Here is an 18,957-nt window from a genome sequence, read left to right on the forward strand (position 1 = left end):
TCAGTTGTTGTCAACCCTATCACTGTCTTTGTCGTCCCTAGAGATACCACGGTCTCCAATGCCATCGGGTAAATGAATGGCTGCAGGGCCGTGCTCGCTACCGCCCTGCCTTTGATGCTCGTGTGTCTTCAGCCCCGTGTTCTGGTTGCGCAGGGAGATTGTCCATCAGGGTGAGCACTAGGACCTGGTGCAGCAGTTGGGGGGCTTAGTCTCGGAACCCAGAAAGTGGCTACTCCCCACATATTGGGTGGTGGGGCAGAAAGGAGAGAGGCCACCATAAAGCCCTGCTCAGCTGCAGGAGTGAGGGGTCTAGGAGCTGTGCCAGGTGTGGTCAGGGCGACCTGGCCAGGAGGCTGCAGCTGAAGACAGAGGGGCAGAGAGCCTGGGGTGGGACTGAGCCTACGTGGGAGTCAGGAGGCTTGGCTTTGGGGCACAGGAATCCTCGGGGACGCAGAGTCAGGCAGTCAGCACAGAAAGGCACAAGGAAAGTGTCCAGTACAGGGAAGATGGTTTAATGCTGTCAGGAGGCCTCCTGTGCCTGTGGGAGCCACACGGGCCGTCACTGCCACCTTCCCAAGGATGAGCAGACAGAGCCAGGCTGTGCATGGAATCCCAGTGCCCGGCTTCTGTTCCCAGCTCCTTAGCGGACTCGTGCTGCTTGGAGGGGAGCTCTAGGCTTCCTTCAACTCTGTGACTTTGGCCATAAAGGGGATGTGTTGCAATTTCTTGTCTTGGATGATCACCATAAATGGGCGGGTGACACTAAAAGTGAACATCGGGCCCATTCTTCCAGACATGGGGACCATTTTGATTCCTGTGGCAGCAGCTGCTTCCGTGCCCACCTCAGCTACATCCAGTACGGCCTTGTGGACCATCTGCGGGGACAGACAGCAGTGCTCAGACAGGAGTGGGAGGGGCGGCAGGCTGCCCGTGTGCCGCTAGGGGACTGACATCTATCCAGCGTCCGCAGCGGGCACGTCCCACGCTGTGAAATGTGCTTGCTCCTCCGCACAGCCCTGCCGGCTAGTTTCGCACAGCCGCGGTGCCAGGTGCGCAAATGGAGGCTCAGATGCGCGTGGGACCTGTCCAGAGCCGTACAGGTGAAGAGTGGGGGGCCTGCTCTGGGTCCCTCTCTGTCTGAGTGCAGAGCCCTCATTGCCCCCAAAACACCCACTCCTGTCGGGAGGCGGGGCAAGGGCACCGAAGCCATTTTTCTTGCAAGCTAATTCCTGGCAGCCTCTCGACCACAAAACAGCTGCCGCACACGCCCCCTGGCAGGGCCAGCACTCCTGCCCCAGCTCACACAGCCTTGGGGCTCTCAACTGCTTTGCATGGCTTTGCTTTTGGGACTACTCGGATCTGCTCCTGTGCACAGCCCCATCCCCTGCTCCTGGGAGGCGGGAGGCTGACCCCAGCGCAGTGCTCTGCCTGGGCACACGTACTGGGGACAGCAGAGGGCAGCCCAGCCGACCCCCTTTGCTCTGACAACTCTCCTTTAGTAACGCAATCCCGGGGCCCAAGTGGTCTTCTCTTATACCCTGAGTGTATTTCCATCACAATCCCATATAACCATTTCTATTACCTGTTATCATTACCTGCCCCGCCAGGCACTGCATACAAGCAAAGAAATATCACCGCATATGAAAGATAAAAAACTGAGGGTGGAGGACTTTCATTGTTCGTCCTACAGACACTACACAGGGAACCATGGGAGTGTATCCATGGCTGTCTGATTCTTCCTAATGTCAGATTGCTAGGTCACAGTATGTGGCAGGGGAGGTGGCGACCAGCCCATAAGTGTACCCCAGCTCTCCTGGACTTGGAGGAATCCCAAGGAGGAGGATCCATGATGAGAAACGTACATATCTACACACATTCAAGATTACCCAAACGTCCATCTACCATTCAAATTCAGGTACGGAGCACAAGTCGCCCAAAGTCCAAAGACTCACCTGGGAGAGCAGGAGGTTCTTGGCCCCTGTGATCCCTGACAGGTCGGCTTCCTTGGTGAAGACAGCCCTAATGCCCAGCCGGGGAAGGATGTTTTCCAGATTATAGTCCCCTGAGATGGAAAACTTCGGCAGCTGGAGGCTATCTATATGCCTAGGTAATGAGAAAAAAAGTATTTGAACCTCTGCTGGCTTGGTGCCCACTTTTTCCTACCTTGGTACATAGTTTTCTCTGGAAATAAGTAATCCTTTCTTCAGTTTCTTAACCCCTAGCATTTATGCTTCTTAATTCATTAATGACCTATTTGCATCTGCAAGTGTTAAAGGTGCCAGGCAACGTGCCAGGCCCGGAGTCTCGCCAGTGTCTGAGCCTAGCCCCACCCCCAACACAGCATGCAGCACCCTCACACCAACAGGGCCAAGAAGCAAAGTGAGAGATAGGAGGGCACCAGGAGGGCTTCCTGTAGGAGGCGATATTGAGGCTGTGTCCCAAGAGAGAGGAAGGAGGGTAAGGGGAGGCAGGAGACAGGTGGAGGAACACGCAGGAAGGTGGGGAGCAAGAGGAGCTGCCCCGTGGAGTGGAGGGCAGCCTTGGTGTGGGGGAGGAGAGGGGCACGGGGGAGGCTGGGCAGGGGCCAAGGTGGGTCATGAGAGGCTGGGGGTTGCCAAGGAGACTGATTGTACTAGAAGGGCTTTTGGGATCCTGAAATGATCAACTGGAGGTCCCTACCTTGGCTCCCAGTGACCTCTGCATGGGCACTGTCCCCGAGCCAGTGCAGGCTGGGCACAGGGCAGGTAACAAGATCTCGGGCCGGAGGGGTCACCTCACCCCGTGATTTCCCTCTCCCTTCGCTTGTCTCCCCGTTAAGACTCTTGTCACTGTCTGCCTGGTCGGACAGCGCCATGGAGAGGCTGTGTCGCTCATGAAACTTTGAATCCCATGTAAGGAGGGCGGGCGCCCTCTTCCTCTGCATATTGATTCGCTCATTCATTCATTCATTCATTCCTTCAACAAGTGTTTACTGAGCACCACCGTGAGCCATGCCTGTGCAGACACACAATTCCTCAGTGTTTCGAAAGTCAAGGGGGTTTGGAGGATGCACGTTCCGTGCAAAACTGCGTGTGGAGCCCCTGCTCCGTGGCAGCCGTACGGGGCTGCAGGAAGGAAGCGTCCTCAAAGGGGCCCTGGGATCTGAGGTGAGAAGGGCTGAGAGTCGCACGGGGTTGGGGCAGGGGCTGCAGCCTCAGGTCAGGGTCCCAGCAGGTCCCTCTCCCTTTGTGGTTTACATATTCAAGTGCCTTCCACGTCCCCTTCCCCACTGGATTTTTCAGTCACCCAGTAAGGACAAGGGCAGACCAGGGACGCCACTCCCCACTCAGCAGGTAGCCACAGCGCCGGGCCCGGGACGATCACCTGGTCTGCAGCGAGTCTCTCCACCGCCTCAGCGTCTCCGGGAGCAGCTTGGCTTCCACCTGCTTCATCTTGCCCAGGTCAGGGAGGACGAGGAGCGCGCTGGCGTTGCCCGTGTACATCAGCTCCGCAACCGCGCAGGACAGCTCCTCGTCCCGGAAGTAGGGCACGTCCAGGTCCTCCATGCTCATCATGGGCACCTTCACCCACTTCCTCCTGCTCAGGTAGAATCTTGCCTTGACAGTGTCGTGGGGGTCAAAGGGCGTATTCCACTTGGCTAGAGGTGGAGCCAGGAGTGGGAGAACCGTGTGAGTGCCAGGGTGGCCCTGCCTCGACCCCCACGACGCCTGGCTCCCCCAGTGGGGCGGCCGGCCTTGGTTTGGAAAATGTTAGGGTGAACACGTGGGTAAGTGGGAAAGTCCTGGGGATGAGGGAGCGCCTGTGGCTGGACCGGAAAGGGGACCCTGAAACCACAGCCTGGAAACTTGTGCTGAGTGAGGAACGAACAGGAGTCTGGGATGGGGAGTGCCAGAGACAGAGCAGTAGGAGAGCAGGGAAGAGGCGTGGGGATGGTGGGAAGCCGGAGCCTGGGAAGACATGGGCCACCCTGGTTCCCAGAGAGTAAGTGTGTTGCAAGCAATAGTTGGTCACTAGCATAGCAGGGATATGACTATACGTGGCTTGTGGGGGTGGTTTGGGTGGACATGGGAGGAAAGAGGGTTGCACATGTGAGTTGCGAGGTGCAGACAGAAGGAAGTGCCCATCTATGTGAAGGATGGGAGGGGCAGGGAGGTCCCTAATGGCAGACAGAATCTGGAGCCAGAGTGACCATGTGCACTTGTGACATCTGGAAGGTGGAGCATGGGACATCCCAAAAGCCATGGACTGAGAGGTGCTGGCTGTGAGTCCTCAGTTCGTGGCGGGTCACGCCCAGCTCTATGGCCTGTGAACATCCAGCTCAGACTTGCCCTGGGTTCTGTGTTGGCCTGGCCCGGCCTCACTCCCGGGCTTAACTCCAGGGCCTCACTCCCAGGCACTCTGACTCCGGAGCTCGCCAGGCTTTAACCCTTGCAAAGGTGAAACTCCATGAAACTACCTCTAGCTACAGTAAACATGAAACACAGCCTAACCTGGGAGTGATCTGAAAGGGGAGCTCCTGCCTCCTGCTTGCTGGGCAAATTTAAATCCGAATGTAAAGCAACGCACTGACTCAGACCCAGGGCCAGCGGGCTCCCTGAACTCATGTCCTGGGACGACAGACTGTAGCTTGGAAACCCCCACGGGAGAACACGATGCCTGTGGGCAGGGCGGGGTCTTGGTGCCCCCATCCCCCAAGCCGTGGGCACCTTCCTCTGCAGTGGGTTGCCTAGTAACACTGACCCGGGGCAGAAATAGCCTGGAGACTCGGAACCACATGTCCATTTCCTTCTGAACCTCACGCCGGACACTCACCTTTAAAGAAGATGTAGTTCACCAGCACCATCATCGTGCTCGGGTCAAGGTCCTTGACCAGATCTACGATTTTCCCCCGGGTTTTCTTCTCCACGTAGTCATTGATGAACTTCTCGGCAGCGGCAGAGTCCTGGAAGTTGGTTTTGAAGGCCTTGGAGGCGTACAGCCCCTGGGCGTCCTCCACGAACCTCTCCCGCAGACGCAGCTGCTCCGCGATGAACATGGCGTTGCCCGTGCTCAGCTGCAGCTGCTCGCTGGGCCGGCTGAGGCTGCGCAGGAGCTGCTGGAAACTCTGGTGAATTTCCGCCTCTGAGGTCTCCGTGAGGTTGAACTTGAGGCCTTGGAGAAGCTCCGTCAGGGTGGTGCCACCGGCCCCCAGGGACAGGAAGGCCAAGGCCACAGAGACGCTCAGTGGGGAGAAGATGACGTTCTCATTAGGGTTCTGCAAAGCCAACTTCTTGTAGAGGCTGCAGGCAAAGTCTGTGTTGCTAGAGCCTAATCGGAGACTGTCCCCTCTCGTCCCATTGTCGTGGTCCCCCAGGGTCACACTCTCCTGGTCACGGGTGCCGCCCTGGTGGCAGAGGACAGCAGGGCAGACCCCGGCCACCAAGAGCCCCAGAGCCAGGAGGGGTAACATTTTCTGCACTCTCCACTCTGAAAAGACAAGAACCGTTAAGTCTCAGAGGGCAGCTGGTGCTCCGTCCCCTCCCGCTGCCTCCCACCGGCCAGCGTTGGGTCCCTGTGAGCTGCTCTCTCGGGCTCCGTGGGCCCCTCCGGGCAGCGGCTTCCCTGGCACCCAGCACACACGGTTACGTTCCTGCTCGCTTCCACCCTTTGCGGTACGTACTGTAATTGTTGCCTCTTTTCACACTGGGGGAACTGGGCCCAGAGAGGTGACGGGGCTTGCTCAAGGCCTCACACGGACAAGTGCAGGAACCAGGTGGGCAGCCAGGTTTGCCCGGCTCCTAGGGCTGGAAGCTGATGACGGGGATGAGGTTGTGTCCAAGCAGAACTTGTCCTCCTCCCACTCCTCCTCCTCCTCCTCCTCCTCCTCGTCTTACTCCTCCTCCTCCTATTCCTCCTCCTTCTAATCCTCCACTGCCAAGTGGTGAGCACACCTTATTCAGGGGGATAGAAAACAGGCCTCCTCTTCCCCTACACCCTTCTCCTGAAGCAGAACCCAGGGAAGGAGTCCTGGCCCGAGTCAGAGGCCAGAGCACCTGTCCCAGCCTCCAGATGACACGTGTGGACATGTGAGCCCTGGTGACAGTGAAGGTTCACTGAGGGGGCACAGAGGTGGCTGGTGCAGTGCCTGGAGCTTAGATGGCTCTGAATGAGAGGGGCAGGTATTCACTTCCACCATGAGCCTGGAAGGTTCTCGTGGTAGGGAGAAGGCAGAGTGAGCTTCAGAGTCTCTGAGCCCTGGACTGGGATTTCATTTTGGCCACACATGGTCACAGTGTGGTGGCAATCAGGTGATGGAACCTCTCTGAGCCTCAGGGCCCATCTCAACAGGACATGATGAGTGGCTCAGGTGAGGTAAGTGATGAAGGTGCCTGGCTCCTAGGAGGTGTTTCAGAGTGTCACCTCCTCCCACCCTCCCCTCCCCTCCTGTGCCTGAAACCACAAGCCAGAGTGCATGGTCAGCTGTGTAACAACAGCAGGACAGTACCTATTCCCACTGTTTCCCCAGTGATGGATAACGATCAGTCCTACCCCTTCTCTCAGTAATCGCCCCTGCAGGAGTTCTGTTGTGCACCACTTCTGAAAAGAGCCCAAAGGATGGAAAAGACATGTTAATCTCTCTCTTTCAAATGTTTTTTTTTTTTTTTTTTTTTTGAGAATTTTCTTTTACAGAGTTCTTAAGTAAACAGCATGATAAGGAGCTACAGGCTCAGCCACATGTCCTGTGATAACCCCTCTCCAAGGACAGCAGGAATCCACGTCTTGGACTTTGGAATCCTTGCTATTCCTATTATCTATCTGCTGCCCCTTTTGTTACCAACTGACAGCAATGCTGTTTATTCCCATCTTCCCCATTAAAATCAGCCAGCCACCTGTGCTTGCTGCTGCCATCTCCCTTCTGTTCCTTTGGGACGCCCACTGTGTCCTGCTCTCTGTCTCCTCCTCCCTCTTTCTCTCTGTCCGTTTAACTCTCTCCTTATCTCTATAATTCTTTGAAGATAAACTTCTTTTGCTCCTATATCTTAATTTCTGTGTGAGAAATCTTTCTCCACGCACGCCATGGGCACCTACCTACTAGCCTTTCCACCCTGGCAAGAGGAGGGGCTCCAGCCACCTCAGGGGGTCTGGGAGGCACACAGGGTGACTTCTGCTCTGTCTGCGCCCCTCAGTCCCAGGATTCAGAGAAAAGGGGCAGCTCGGGTGTTGGGGAGGAGAGAGGGGGAGAGAAGAAGGGAAAACAGGGGAAGAAGGAGGGAGAGGACACAAGCGGACAGGACAGGACAGGACAGGTGGGCCAGGGGGAGGAGGGTGGATGAGAGGGGGAGGAGAACACAGGAGAGGGAGGGGACAGGGGGAGAAGAGGAGATAGGGGAGGAGGAGCCCCATGCAAAGGCTTCCAACAGCCCAGGGCACAGGCAGCCTGGTTACCTCAACTATTTGTTTATTCTCAGGATGATGCAACTATTTCCTTGGGAAGGCACTGAACAATATTTTTCTCCAAAATCATTACCAGGGAAAAAGGCATGTCCGTTCTGCCTGGCAAGTTGTAGGACTGGCTCTGTCTGTGAGCCATCTGTCTTTCCAGTAACTGGGTAAAGGCGCAGGCTGTCTGTCTGCTGGGCCAGGCACCTTGCTGGGGAAGGGAGCCGCCCAGGCAGCCCCATTTAGACCCCAAATCACAGTGGGCCCCGCTGCCTTTGCTGAGAGGGACCCACCGCAGTAATGTCATCTCGGCAGCGTGGTCTGAGAGCTGCGCCCCGAGCCAGGCCCCGGGACAGCACCTCTTCCCCATGAGGGTTGGAGACACAGCTGAGTTGAACCAGAATCCAAAAGTGTCAGAGGCAGAAATGACCCTAGCGGCCCCCATGGCACCCCCGCCATCCACCATTGGCAATCAGGCAAACTCAGACATAGAGAGAGGACTCCCTTAGGAGGCACCATTGTGGCAGTGCCTGTGGAGTCCATGGCAACCCAGGACAGCCCCTGACTCCCAGCCCAGAGCTCTGAGCGCACCTGCTCCTGGCCCGTCCTGCCCCACACAGCCTAGAACTCTCCTGGGAAAACAGGGCCGTCTGCTCCCTGCGTGAAGCGTCACGGGTTACCTGCCTCAGGCAGCGGCTGTAGCTGGTGGATCGCAGAGCGGCGCCTGGAGTCCACGGGCTGTCCACGAGGGCTGATGCTTATTTATCCCCCGAAGGACTCCTCCCCCTGCTTGGGAAACTCCACCAGGACAACTAGTGGTTTGTTCTCAGCCTGGAAAGGGTCCGATGATAATTTCTGGTAATGTGGATGTAATTACATCTACTCCAACAACCTGGTTACAAATTCTTTTCCAAAGAAGTAAAACAACCAAACCACACCTTGCCGCATTAGTTTTTCTTTCTCTTTATTGAATACTCATTGGGAAATATGGGAAAATCCAGAAAATATAGAGAAGGGCATTGGAAAACAGAAACTCACAGAGGGCCCCAGCTAGCGTTTTATTGCATTTCTAAGTCCCTTCTATTGATGTCTGTGTGTGAGTGGGTCTGACAGGAATCTCCACACACACACTCAGATGTACTTCACACATACAGGACCTTTATTTTCCTGTAGCTAAATTCACATTTTGAGCTACATTCTAGGGAGAATTTCCCCAGTTCCCAGAGACTGAGGGATGGTCCCAGGGCCCCCGCCTCCTTCCCTGTGTTCTCTCCAGAGAAGGGGAGGGAGAGGTTGGGGGGTCACAGTATGGGACCCTGGTCCCCATTTTTCTTCGGGGGCCTCCTCTGACTCGACCTTTGTCCGTGCGGCCTTGGCCGGCCATTGGTTCTCCCTGATGGCTGCCGCCCCTCACCCGACCTCAGGTCTCCTCACGTCCCTCTCTTAGCTAACTTCGGCCTTTCTTTGTTCATGGGAAAACTTCCCCTTAATTCCCCGTGGTTACAGTACCCCATCCACGACAGTCCCTGACAGACCTCTGTGCTGAGCAGGATTTGGAAACCGCGGAACCTACGGGAGGTTCTAGCTGAGGCGTGAGGTAGGCCTGACAGGAATGCTGCACGCTCTGCTCTCCTCATGCAAATCGCGGAAATCCCTCAACCTTAAGGTCCTCATGCCTCAGATGCAGAGAAGAGTTTGCAGCCAAGGAGTGGTGGCTCATGTCTGTGATCCCAGCACTTTGGAGACAGAAGGATTGCTTGAGGCCAGGAGTTCGAGACCAGCCTGGGCAACAAAGCAAGACCCTATTTCTACAAAAATACTAAAAAACAATTAGCCAGGCATAATGGCACATGCCTGTAGTCCCAGCTACTGGGAGAGCTGAGGCAGGAGGATCGCTTGAGCCCAGGAGGTGGAGCTTGCAGGGAGCTATGATGACAGCTCTGTACTCTGTACCTGGGTGACAGAGTGAGACCCTTTCTCAACAAACAAACAAAAACAAACAAACAAACCACAACATTACCCTGACAGCGTAGTTATAAGAGCTAAGTGAGACAATACTAAACGTTAGCTCTACCAGAGTAGGATTTTTGTTTGCCTCTTTTGGATGTTGCTGCATCCTTAGAGTCCTTAATAAATATTAGCTGACTGTAAAGCACTGAGATGACCAGTAAGAATTTGGTCCCATCCTTCCTTAAATGATGACTTATGTCCTTTCAGGCTCCAAGTATTCTCAGAATTGAATACATAATTTTAAGTTACACAGAATTCCAAAGACATGGTGGCTAAAACACGATGGAAGCTTATTTCTCTCTCGTGCAATTCCAGTGTGAGGAACTGGAGTGTGAGGCAGTGGGGCCAGGAACCAGGCTCCTTCCGTCCTGTCACTGTGCCATCCGTAGGTGTGTGTTTGCCTGGCCTTAGATGCTCACAGGGGAAGGGCAGGGCACACCCTTTCCTTTAAAGGAATGTCCTAAATGTTGCCAGTGTCATTCCCACTTGTGTTCCACTGGCTGGATCTTGGTCCCATGGTCATGCCTAGCTGCAAGGGAGGCTGTGCAAGGCAGTCGGATTCTGCATTACATCCCAGCTATAAATCTGGGGTTCTGCTACCATGAGAGATTTGAAGGGAATGGACGCTGGGGATGACTGATCCACTTGCCCCAGCATATTACCTGGGTGTTCTCAAGATTTCTAGCCTCAGGAGAGCTATCATTTTCTTACTTGTTTTTCCTGCAAGAGACAAAGTCTCAGTCTGTCACCCAGGCTGGGGTGCAGTGGTGCAATCACAGCTCACTGCAGACTCCAACTTCTGGCCTCGAGCCATCCTCCCAAGTAGCTGGGATTAGAGGCGCCTGCCACGTGCCAGCTTCATCATTTCCTTTGCAATGGACCTGACTTAGTCTGAACCTAATGTCAGCCTAATGTGGAGGCAGATTCTTCCCTATCCTCTGCAAGTACTACGGACGGTGCTTGTGGGGGAATGACAAGTCCCAGGTGCCACTTGTCACCTGGAGCTGCAGACTGACGCTGCCAGGCCACATGCACCCCACCTGGGCCATCTCCCAGCCTCTTCTCTGGGCTCCTACAGTCTTCCTTTGTCTTCTTCAGCCCAGGCGCTGCTACTGGCCATTCCTTCGCTTCTGCAAACAGTATTGGTACAACGATGGATCCTGTCATAGTGAACCCTAGGGCCCGATGAGCCCACAGGGAGTTATGACACAGCAAAGCAAAGCAAAGCTAGTAGCAGGTGACACTGTGCCAGATCCATGCTCCTTCTCTTTGGATACGTCCCCAGTTGCCACCTGCCTCCTAGCTGCTGGACTGCAGGACTGCTGGATCCTGCTTGTCTCTCACGTCACGATCCCTTGAGAATATTCTCTTACAGAATCCAGGGTACCCCTCTATATCTGAGCCCCATGAAGGGCAGAAAAAAGGGAATTAGGAGCGTGCCAAGGTCTGAAGAGATGCCCCTGTCCATGAGGAAGGGAGCTTGACATCCTCGCTAAACTCAAAGTGTGGCTCAGGGACCACCAGCCTCAGCCACAGCAAAGGGGACCTCCTTGGAGGGGCAGATTCTTGGGACCCAGCCCAGGCCCACTGGTTGCGAGTCTGCACCCTACGAATGTCGCTAGGGGATCTGTGTGCACCCGCAGGGCCGAGAAGCCCTGCTTCGGAGCCAGGCAGGAGAGCAAATCTCTCCCTGGGCTGAGACTGCCTGTTCCTGCATATCGTGGCTCCCACCCAGGCTCCCTAGAACACGCCGAGGGCCTGACCCAGGCAGAGTCAGCTGACCATGCAGATCAAGGAAGTACAGTGGAATCTAAAATAGAACTTATTTTGATCCCTCCTGCACATAGGTGCTAGACATTACCGTGCTTCCTACACACCATGCATGCATTTATTCCTTCCTTTATTGCACTAACCGTTACAGTGTGATTTCATGAGCCAGGCGTGATCCCAGGCACTGAGCTTCCAGCAGTGAACCAAATAAATGATGCCCCTGCTGTCCAGGTGGCCTTGTGTCTGCAGTGCTCTTAATGGAAGGGGGTGGGCCTTCAATCCAAGGGTCTGCAAATTTTTTCGGTAAAGTGCAAGCTAGGAGATATTTTAGACTTTGATGACCACGTGTGGCCTCTGTTCCTCTTCTCCCTGCTCCTTCTCCTTCTTCTTCACAATCTCTGTGAAATGCACAAAGCCATTCTTAGCTTGTGATACATACAAAAAGGGTCTGCAGGATGAATTTGGCCAGTGGGCCTAGTTCGCTGAACCCAGGGAAACCTCCTAAAGCAGCCTTATTGTGAAGGGATCTAATACAAGTGGAGTGTAGAAAAGGGAACAAACGTCCCTACCCTTTCAGTTCAGGCTCACGGCATAGCTCCTGGCCCAGGCGCTGCCCCCACAGGTTTGGAGTTTGGGTAAATTTCGTTGTTCCCATCCCACCTCTGCACTCCATCCTGCCCTACTTGAAATGCAGGGGAGCCCCTTCCTGATTGGAATCTTCTCTTGCTTCCCTCTGTGAAGCCGAGCACTGTGCACTGGTCACCAGGCCCAGGGGAGGACTCCAAAGGCCTCGCTGACACCATCACCTGCGTCACTCCTGGGGGAGGGCTGGAAACTCCTTGTTAATTTCTTTCGTCTCCTGGATCTGGCAGGAGGTTTCACACACACCCGGCTGCCAGAGTAGGAGGCTGGTGAGCAGAGCACTTGCACAAGTCATGCAAATCAACTTTGTTACTCACTGACAGGCAGCAACAATCAACGGGTCCTGGGATCCGTGGTAACCCGGTCGTCCTAGGCACAGGCCAGCTGCCCTGTGTGGATGGCGTCCTGTCTGCATGTGGCCCACCCTGCACTGGAGCTGAGGGACCTGGAAGGCATTCGCCCTGGGCTTTATATCCTGAGAGCTCCTGGGATCACTTAACTCAGGTGCTGTGGGACATCCTGTTTAGAAAGGACAGGGACTGATTCCTGATTCAGTCGTCCTGAGAACTCAGAGTGGGAGGAAGGAGAGCGGTATGGGCCAAGGCCATCTGGGACTTGTCCCCCTGCAACTTCCCTCCCCCAGGACCTCTGATCCTGCTAAACCCTCTGCTCCCTTCCCCACCTTCCCCCTCACCTCCTTGCCTCCTGGCGGTTGTCAGATTGTCATTCACTCATTCAGTCCCAGGGGACTCCACTCTGGGTGGGGCCAGGGCAAGTGCTGAACGTTCCACAGGCAGAACATCTGCAATGGAAAATGCATTTGCATAGGCAACAGGTTCCCAGCCCAAACTATGATGACTGCCGCAGTGTTGCCGAGGCATGAGTCAGCACACTCAGGTAACCAAGGTGCTACCTCCTATGTGAACCCATGCGATCACCCTGTCCCATGGCATGTTGCCACTTTTGGTCAGAGCCTTGTATAAGCGCTCACCATGTTCTCGGCCATGCTCTTTGTCCCTGCTGTATCCCCCCAACAAAAAGGAGCACGTCTCACCTGCCCGCTGCCACTCACCGGTTCTTCTAATTACCAAAGCCTGGGCTGGAGCGAGCGCTAGCCACGTAGTCCCCTCCTCACAGGAGGCCTTGCTGTCCTAGGCGCTGGTTGCTTGTGGGTGTGTGTAGGGAAGGTTGTTCTCTTTCTGTGGATGAGGTCTCAGCTGAATGGGAGCTGTGTCTCCATCAGTCACCGTCTCCCCTGAGACTGTGGATGGGCTTGCTCCTCTGGCTTAAAATGGACCCCGGTGGGCAGCACAAGCTGAGCTGGAAGGTTCACCCTGGCTTTGGCAAGGTCAGGGCCAAGGTCTCAGGAGACTATTGCAAAGGGTCAGGAATCTGGTGGAATGAGGATATGGAGAGAGCAGCAGGGCTGGCACCCACCTGGGGACCTGAGTGCAGCCGCAGTGCCTGCCCCAAGGTGGGGACAGGAAAGATGAACATCAAGTGTGTTCAGCCCGAGACCTGGGACAAGTGGGAGCTTGAACTAAGGGACAGTTACTCACACTGTCCCCAGACTGGAGTCACCTTGACATGTGTGGGATCAATCAGAACCTTGGGTATTATGAGCCCGGGCATTGCAGAGCTGCTTGCTGTTTTGCAAGTTAAAGCCTCTGTGGGGCCAGCTGGGTTCCAAGTGCAGACTGGGTGCAGGGGGGCAATGGCAAGTCTCTTCGGAGAAGGGTCATGTCCATGCTGGGGCTGGGGTCTAGATGCATAAGAGTGTCCTTCTTGGGTACAGCCAGGTGGACCAAGAGGGAAGGGCATCATCCAACCAGGTGTTTGGCATCATGGGTCGGCCACATCTACTCGCTGGGTGACTTTAGGCCAGTTACTTCACCTGTCTGAACCTCTTTGGTCAATTCTAGCTCCTTAATGAATGCTTAGGAGGAAGAAGGGAGATGCTGACAGTGGTGGTATCAGAGAACTCTGTGAAGGTCCAGCCAGTGGACTCAGCCTCAGTTGGAGAAGCATGTAGTCGACAGCCTGGTTTTGCCCGACACCCATGCGGCGCTGAGTCGGTCTCACGCTGCCTTGGTTCTGGGGGTGTCAGGGGAGACGCTGAGTGCAGATGGAAGGCAGGATTTGAAAACTCCCTTCAGCACAACCCTGTCCTTGGCTGTGTCCCGTGTGGGAACACAGACGTGTTTGGCAAGAGCAGGGAGAATTCCTGGTTCTGTTTTCCATGCTGCTCAGACATCCCTTCGCCTCTATGCTGTGCATTTTCCTTCGGGGAGGGGTGGCTGCCACAGCCACCACCGGCTTCCACTGCAGAGCTGCTCCCAGCTCCCACCCTGCGCCCGGGATCCCTGTAAGCAAGGGCTGGTGGGTCAGACCTGCCTGGCCCCCGCCTCTTACTAACTGGACAACCTCACATGCTTTCATCTCTCTGACCCTGCGCTCCTCCCCTCTGTGCAAATTGAGATAGACGAACCCTCCTCACCCGCCATTCATTTATGCAGTCTGTCCACCCATGTGTTTTTAAATTAAAAATCTACTATGCAGGCACTTACTCTGCTGGATTCTGGGGCTACAATACTACAGTCATTTTACAGACGTGACCACAATTTCTTGATCCTTCTTCATTCCGAAGATGGAACGTAATTACCCTCCTCTGTGTTGGACTGGACTCGGCGACTTACTTTTCTTATTTTATTTTTTGGTGATACACAGTAGCTCAAGTTTTTCTACATCCACAGTTGCCCTGACAAGGCAGCTATGGGAATGCCAGCGAGGCCAGGCCATGGGACAGGGTTCCAGTGGGTGTAGTTTACTGTATCTGCCACCCCACGCTTTTGAAACACGCACATAGAAAATGTCCAAATACTGTTGCACTGTGTTAATACCTGTTAACCTTCTTATTTTGTGCCTCTACCTGAAATGGATACCTATGAACTCGTCCCATTGACCAACCAGGTTTGTCTAGTCAGATTGAGAAAGAGCAAACATGAGGTCCTACTCTAAAAAATAAATAAGAAAAAGAAAAAGAAGAAAAATTAACCAATTGTGGTGGTGCACACCTGTAATCTCAGCTACTTGGGAGGCTGAGGTGAGTGTCTTGCTTCAGTCCAGGGGTTCAAGGCTGCAGTTCTCTATGATCATGATACTATACTCTAATCTGGGTGATAGAGAGAGACCCTATCTTACAAAACACAAAAGAAAAGAAAAAGAAGAAACGAAAATAAAAGGCTGGTCTCCAACTCCTGACCTCAAGCAATCCTCCCACCTTGGCCTCACAGACTGCTAGGATTACAGGCATGAGCCACCACGCCCGATCCCGTTCCTTTCATACAAAGTTGGTTTATTAAACTTGCTGAGCAAGGGAGAATACCACCCCAACAGCTCAGCAGTGCCTCAGAAGAGGGTAGCTAAGAAAGATTCTTATATGGTCTCATGGGCCAGAGTTAGTCTATGGTGGTTTTAGGGTGATGATAAGAACCTGTAAAGGAAAATAAAACTTTCTGGATCTTCCAAACTCCTTATGCGAAAGATAAGATCAGGCCTGGAGGCTGAGTCATGTAACATCCTTTACCAAATGAGTGGCTGTTACTAACATTATACATTAGCCAAAGCCCTACAGACAGGTAAGTGCCTTAGACACCCATGAAAGACTGCCACAAAGATCATTCTTAAGGGAATCCCTTCCTGCACGCCCATAAACAAGGACATGCCCACTGCAACTTCAGGTCTGCACACGAAGGTGAGCTCCCCAAACTAAAGTCTGTTCGATTCCACACTGATGATGTTGATTCCGAGCTTATCCTTCCAGGCGCAGAACGGAGACCAGAGGAGACCCATCGTTCCTCTACCCACCCGGACATGTCTGCAGAACTGATTCTTCCCCACTCCTGTTTTCTCTTCAAACATCACTTTGTCTTATGTAAAATGTCCATTTCCTGGGCTCTAACTAAAGTCCCATAAGAGTGTAACCATTCTCCGTATCACCTAACTGCCCTTTTCCAAAATCCACACCTCCGCCCATAACCTTTAAGGAAATGTGTAAATACTAAACCTCCTGAAGACTTCTTCAGAAAGACAGGCACAGACGCATCATCTGGGGCTTGTGTTTTTCCTGGATACTCCATAAAGCTGATCTAATAAACCTCAATTGGTTGGGATTCTTGCTTCAGTCATTTTGGCTGTTGAAAGCATGGTCAGGGTTTGTAAACTAGGTGAGTAGTCAGGGATCTTTCTTTGGAACCCATGCATCTGTGTGGAGTTACTGGTAGAATAGTTGGCTGAGGCCTTATCTTGGAGCACAGGGGTCTGAACATGCTGCAGTTAATACACTCTGGACTTAACTTGTACGTGTTGCAAGTCCCAGTTGGATACAGTTTATCTGTTTGGCACACTTTAGTTCAGTTTGCTTTGTAAATTGTGGTTTGGGTTCATTTCTTATTGAAGTCAACAATTTTGCTCAGAAATAGGATGCTATGGATGTCTGGGGTGCGAATATCCACCTGGAAGGGCCCTGTTGAAACACGCCATGATCAGTTGGGTTCTCGCTGCAAAGAAGTGAATCTGGATTCTGTGGTGGCAGCTGCTTCCGTGCCCTTCTTGGCTGCATTAGTCACAGCCTGATGTGGCACATGTGGGGACAATAGGGCATCATGAAGTAGATATCCCAACACATTTCTGGTGTGGCAGAGGGGGGCAGGGTGGAGAAGGGAAGTGGACCCCAGCCAGGTCTCTGACATGCATTGTCATTATTAGTGGAATAGCAGTAACCTATCTGATCGTGCTCTGGGATCACTCAAGTGCTCAGGCAGTGACAGCGATGTCCGCTAAGTTGGCCAAAGTTGTGTAGCTGTGAAGTGTCAAACCAAGATCTGGACTGAGCTCTGAGGGTCCCCTCACTCCTAAGTCCCCATGCACAGCTGTGTGGAGGAGCAAGGGCTCTGCGATGAGAGAGGAGAGAGGACAGCAACCCGCATGGAATCTGTCCTCACTTTTCTCTTCCATTTCCCCACTGGCAAATGTGGAGCAAGTGGAACCCTTTTATCAATATATGATTCCTTTCGTGTCTTCAGCCTCAAAGTACTGCCTCGTCTCTGGTCACTTCTTGCACCTGTCAGCTCCTTCTGTTATGGCTCCTGATGGCCCTGCCTGGAAGATAAGAATCCCCTCATTTGAATGGCTCTCAGGGCAGCATTTTCAAATATGTTTCTTTTTATTCGTGTGTCAGCCACTCGTGGTTCCCCCATCTCGTAGCCAGAGGAAACTTCGACTCCAACGGCACCTTGCAGTCTGCCTCCTTTTTGTGTATGTCGGGGTTGCTGAGTGTACCTGAAAACCACAGTCCTGCACAGGTAGGTGGCACTGTGGTCTCCACCCCACAGAGGACCCTTGATAGTGCTTGCTAGAAGTTTCCTGAGGTGCCTTTTTGTCCCCATCCCCAGACTTCTGGGTTTTTCTCTCCCGCATGAAGGGTCCCCAGCAGACAATGTCTCTTTCTGCAGCACAGAAGATGGTGGGAGCCATCGGACTGAGCTTCTTACCTTTTGGCCAAGAAGACATCCAGAAATCCGTTCCTCCAGTCCACACTCCCCTATCGGACGTCAGCTCCGTAGACCCATTATTCATAGACTGCTCTTCTCAGGCGGCCTACGGGCATCCAGGACTCCACAGGTCCATACCGGAACTCACCTTCTTCCTGCACAAAATGCTATCCATTCTGTAATCCTTAGCTCATAGGATAGCGCGTGAATTTCACTTTCCCAAGCTCCCGGGAACCTGGGTGTCATCCTCCACTCCTTCCTGTCCCTCCCGCAATTGGCCATGAGGTCTTATCAGTTCTACCTGGCAAATATCTCTGATCAGCTCCCTTTCCTCTGCGTCCTTGCCCAGTTCCTAACTGAGGTGAAAATGACGGTCATTCTGCTTCTCTTCTTCCCACCAAATCTGCAATTCACCCCCATCCCTCCTCCCCTCCTCAGCCAGGGTGATCTTTCTAAGGAGAACCTAACCGATGCACTTCCCTGCTTATAATATTGCACTGCTGCTCACCACCCTTTGAATAGACTCTAAGATCCCCAACATGGTTTACGTGGTCCTGTTCATGGTCTTGTTCATGTTGTTCTCTTTAGCTCCACAGATGACCATGGTTTTCTCAAACTTGGTGATCCAGACCACAGGATTGTCTTTTAGCCCAACGAATAACTTTCTTTTTTTCTTTCCTTTCTTTCTTTCTTTCTTTCTTTCTTTCTTTCTTTCTTTCTTTCTTTCTTTCTTTCTTTCTTTCTTTCTTCCTTCCTTCCTTCCTTCCTTCCTTCCTTCCTTCCTTCCTTCCTTCCTTCCTTCCTTCCTTCTTTCTTTCTTTCTTTCTTTCTTTCTTTCTTTCTTTCTTTCTTTCTTTCCTTTGTTTCCTTTTTAAGATGGGTTCTGATAACTTCTGTTGACAATAATTACTACCTCTGTGGCCTTGGGAAAATTGCTAAGCCTCTCTGAGCTTTAGTGTCTTCATCTACAAAATGAGACCACTGATAGCATCTATCTCATGGGGTCATCACAGGGATTAAATGAGTTATTTCAAGGAGAGATGTTAGCAGACTATCTGGCATAAAGATGTCAACTTTCAGTTGTTAACCCTATTATTGTCTTTGTCATCCCCATAGATCACCAGGTCTCCGATGGCATCGGGTACATGAATGGCTGCAGGGCTACCCTCACTGCCACCGTGTATTTGATGCTCATGCATCTTCAGCCCCGTGTTCTGGTTGCCCAGGGAGATTGTCCATCAGGGTGAGCACTAGGACCTGGTGAGGCAGTTGAGTGGCTCAGTCTCAGAACCCAAAAAGTGGCTACTCCCCACATATTTCAGGGTTAGCGGGCAGAAAGGAGAGAGCTCACCATAAAGCCCTGCTCAGCTGCAGGAGTGAGGGGTCCAGGGGCTGAGCCAGGTGTGGTCAGGGTCTGGAGCCCCAGTGAGACTCACCAGGTGGGCGGAGCCTGGGCCCTGGGGGACAGAAAGGGGAAAACTGGACCCGGGCACCGGTCGCCCCTGGAGGCAGGAATCAGCCTTAGGACAGCAGGGTCCCCTCCAGTGAGGGCCTGGGCTCCGGG

General features: G+C 53.4%; 1 protein-coding gene across 1 annotated transcript; it reads right to left on the reverse strand.

Moving 5' to 3' along the window:
* Positions 1-671: 671 nt before the first annotated feature.
* Positions 672-17,376, reverse strand: LOC105856780 (alpha-1-antichymotrypsin-like). The gene is made up of 7 exons (XM_076004610.1): positions 17,182-17,376; positions 8,100-8,181; positions 6,529-6,576; positions 4,813-5,466; positions 3,364-3,637; positions 1,953-2,103; positions 672-875 (listed from the first exon to the last, which is right to left on the reverse strand). Exons 1-7 carry the CDS (start codon positions 17,374-17,376, stop codon positions 672-674), a joined length of 1,608 nt encoding a protein of 535 aa, XP_075860725.1.
* Between the last annotated feature and the right edge of the window lie 1,581 nt (positions 17,377-18,957).

The sequence above is a fragment of the Microcebus murinus genome, chromosome 6 (assembly GCF_040939455.1).
Source record: "Microcebus murinus isolate Inina chromosome 6, M.murinus_Inina_mat1.0, whole genome shotgun sequence".
NCBI lineage: Eukaryota > Metazoa > Chordata > Mammalia > Primates > Cheirogaleidae > Microcebus > Microcebus murinus.